At 46.9% G+C, this 2,404-nt stretch overlaps 1 protein-coding gene across 1 annotated transcript; it reads right to left on the reverse strand.

Annotated features, from left to right (window-relative positions):
- Nucleotides 1–1,144: 1,144 nt before the first annotated feature.
- On the reverse strand, nucleotides 1,145–2,121 carry LOC121144327 (40S ribosomal protein SA-like). Its single transcript, XM_040757818.1, has one exon. It carries the CDS (start codon nucleotides 1,585–1,587, stop codon nucleotides 1,219–1,221), a length of 369 nt encoding a protein of 122 aa, XP_040613752.1. The 5' UTR covers nucleotides 1,588–2,121; the 3' UTR covers nucleotides 1,145–1,218.
- Between the last annotated feature and the right edge of the window lie 283 nt (nucleotides 2,122–2,404).

Consider the following 2,404-nt stretch of genomic DNA (forward strand, 5'->3'; position numbering starts at 1 on the left):
GAGTTAAACAACTGACACATTTTCATTCACTCCTTGAACTGTGCATCACGTGTAATCTCTCATGCTTGCAAGGGAGTCTAAGAACTGTCATCCCTCATCTGGACTCAGAAATCTGGTCTCTGTCATTCAAAAAGTAGACGTTTGCTTAGGTACCCACCAGTCTCTTCCCCATATGGCAGTACTCTAACTTGATGTAACAGAAAAATAAGCCATTATTATGGGTAGAAGCATTATTCACCCAAATAAACGGTAAGAAAGATTAATTACTGATTTCACGTTCATTGGGACTTAGTGATTAGTTACAACTGCATATGCAACTGAAGATGTTAGTATGAGACAACAGAGCAAGATGGATTTCATTGTGGTTGGAGACTACCCTATGAATGGAAGCTGTCAGTGTTTTCCTGCCTGTTATGAAGCAATGATAGGAAAACAATAGTCATCCTGAACATATTCTCAATGTTCAGAAAGACAATAATTTAAAATTAGATGATCAGCTGAAAATAAAATGGTTTCAGAAAGTTAATAATATCTACCCATAAGATTTTATTTGCAATATCTAAATGTTTACCAATTCTCTGGTCTTTTGAAAGGCTGAAGCCTTTCAAATGTAGTTTATATCATTTGATCATAAGTCACACTTAATCTGTTTGGATGGAAATTCTCCAGTTCCAAGTTTTGAGGGTGGAAAAATATTAATGTACTTGTTAAACAAAACTAAGTGCTTCCAGATTTCTGCTGTTCATGGACATATGTATGTTTATGAATGTTGTGTGTATCTACATACCTGCACAGATGCTGCGAGTAAACATTGCAGCTGAGGCTGCAGACAGTTGTAAACATCCTGATGTGGGTGCTGGGAGCCCAACTCTGTCTCTGGAAGAGCAACAAGAGCTCTTAGCTGCCAAGCCATCTCTCCAGCACTCAGATTGTGTGGCTCTTTTACCATTTGTCTCTAGGAATTCTTCCATTTTTGACAATCACATCTGGTACTAGTTTGTGCTTTCTTGTTAGACTTTGCCGTAGTTTTTATGGGATTGCTTTGTTTCTGTGTTTGTCATTAATCTTTTCCCAAATTCTAAAACTGCAACAACAGGTGTAAGTGTTGCAGACAGCTCAGACAAGCAGAAAGCTTTCTTTTTTTTTTTTTTTTCAGCTTGTAGAAACTTTATTTTCCTTCCACCTTTTTTCCCTTTGCTCGGGTGTCCGCAGAGCAGTTCAGGACCACTCAGTGGTGGCTCCAACCCACTCAGTGGCCTGTGCCGTGGGAGCTGCTGACCAGTCCTCAGTGGCTGGCTGGGCACTCCAGTCTTCAGTAGGAAACTGCTGGATGGGTACAGAGGGCACCTGCACACCCTCAGACCAGTCGGCCACCTCTGGCTGAGCAGCAGTGAACTCAGGCGCTGGCGCCGTCCATTCGCCCTGAAATTCCTCCTTGGTCACAGCCTTCTTGGCGGCAGCCTGCTCTTCCTTCTCAGTCTCTTCTGGGTCTCTGTAGAAGTAAAGGTCAGGCATGACCTCCCATGGGTGCTCTCGGGAGATAGTGCCACGCATGCGGAGTACTTCCCGGGCCAGCATCCACCACATCAGACCCACTGAGTGAGCTCCCTTGTTGTTGCATGGGATGGCAATGTCCACGTAACGCAGAGGAGAGTCTGTGTTACACAGAGCAATGGTGGGCAGGTTGACGTAAGACGCCTCTGTGAGGGACTGGTGGTCAGCCCTGGGGTCAGTGACCACCAGAAGCCGAGGCTCCCGGAAGGCTGCTTGGATCTGGTTGGTGAAGGTGCCAGGAGTGAAACGGCCAGCAATTGGAGTGGCTCCGGTGGCAGCGGCAAACTTCAGCACAGCTCGCTGCCCAGTGTTCCTGGAGGAGATGACGCTGACATCAGCGGGGTTCTCAATGGCAACGATGGCCCGGGCTGCCAGCAACAGCTTCTCCCATGTCCTCTTCAGATTTATGATGTAGATACCGTCACTTTCCCTTTTGTAGATCTACTGCTCCATCTGAAAGTCAAGGTTGGTGCCACCTAAGTGGGTTCCTGCAGCAAGGAACTTGAGGACATCTTCCTCCTTCATCTGCAGGACGTCAAGGGCTCCGGACATTGTGTAAGTCCGGAGGAATCAAGAACAACGCCGTATGGACCCGTCCCAGGGCAGCGCGGAAAGGCCAGAAAGCTTTCTTGTAGCGAGGAAGAAGAGACCTTACAAGGGAGGGTAGCCATGCAGGCTCACTCCCAGCCCGCACTCATGTGTGCCTTTCTCTGCCATGTGTTTTCCTGGAAGAAACTTGCAGGCATGGCCAGCCCCTTCTGTGTCAGTTAGAAACACAGAACCTGTCTGATTCCCAGGATTCTCCAAACTTTAAGGGCCTTTTATTTGTCTTCATGGGTTACTCCTTGCC

This window comes from Mesocricetus auratus, unplaced genomic scaffold, assembly GCF_017639785.1.
Source record: "Mesocricetus auratus isolate SY011 unplaced genomic scaffold, BCM_Maur_2.0 Super-Scaffold_100015, whole genome shotgun sequence".
Lineage (NCBI taxonomy): Eukaryota > Metazoa > Chordata > Mammalia > Rodentia > Cricetidae > Mesocricetus > Mesocricetus auratus.

What these genes read in the sequence shown, in the direction of transcription:
- LOC121144327 (XM_040757818.1), bottom strand. Translation starts at nt 1,587, where the DNA reads ATGTGGTGGATGCTGGCCCGGGAAGTACTCCGCATGCGTGGCACTATC.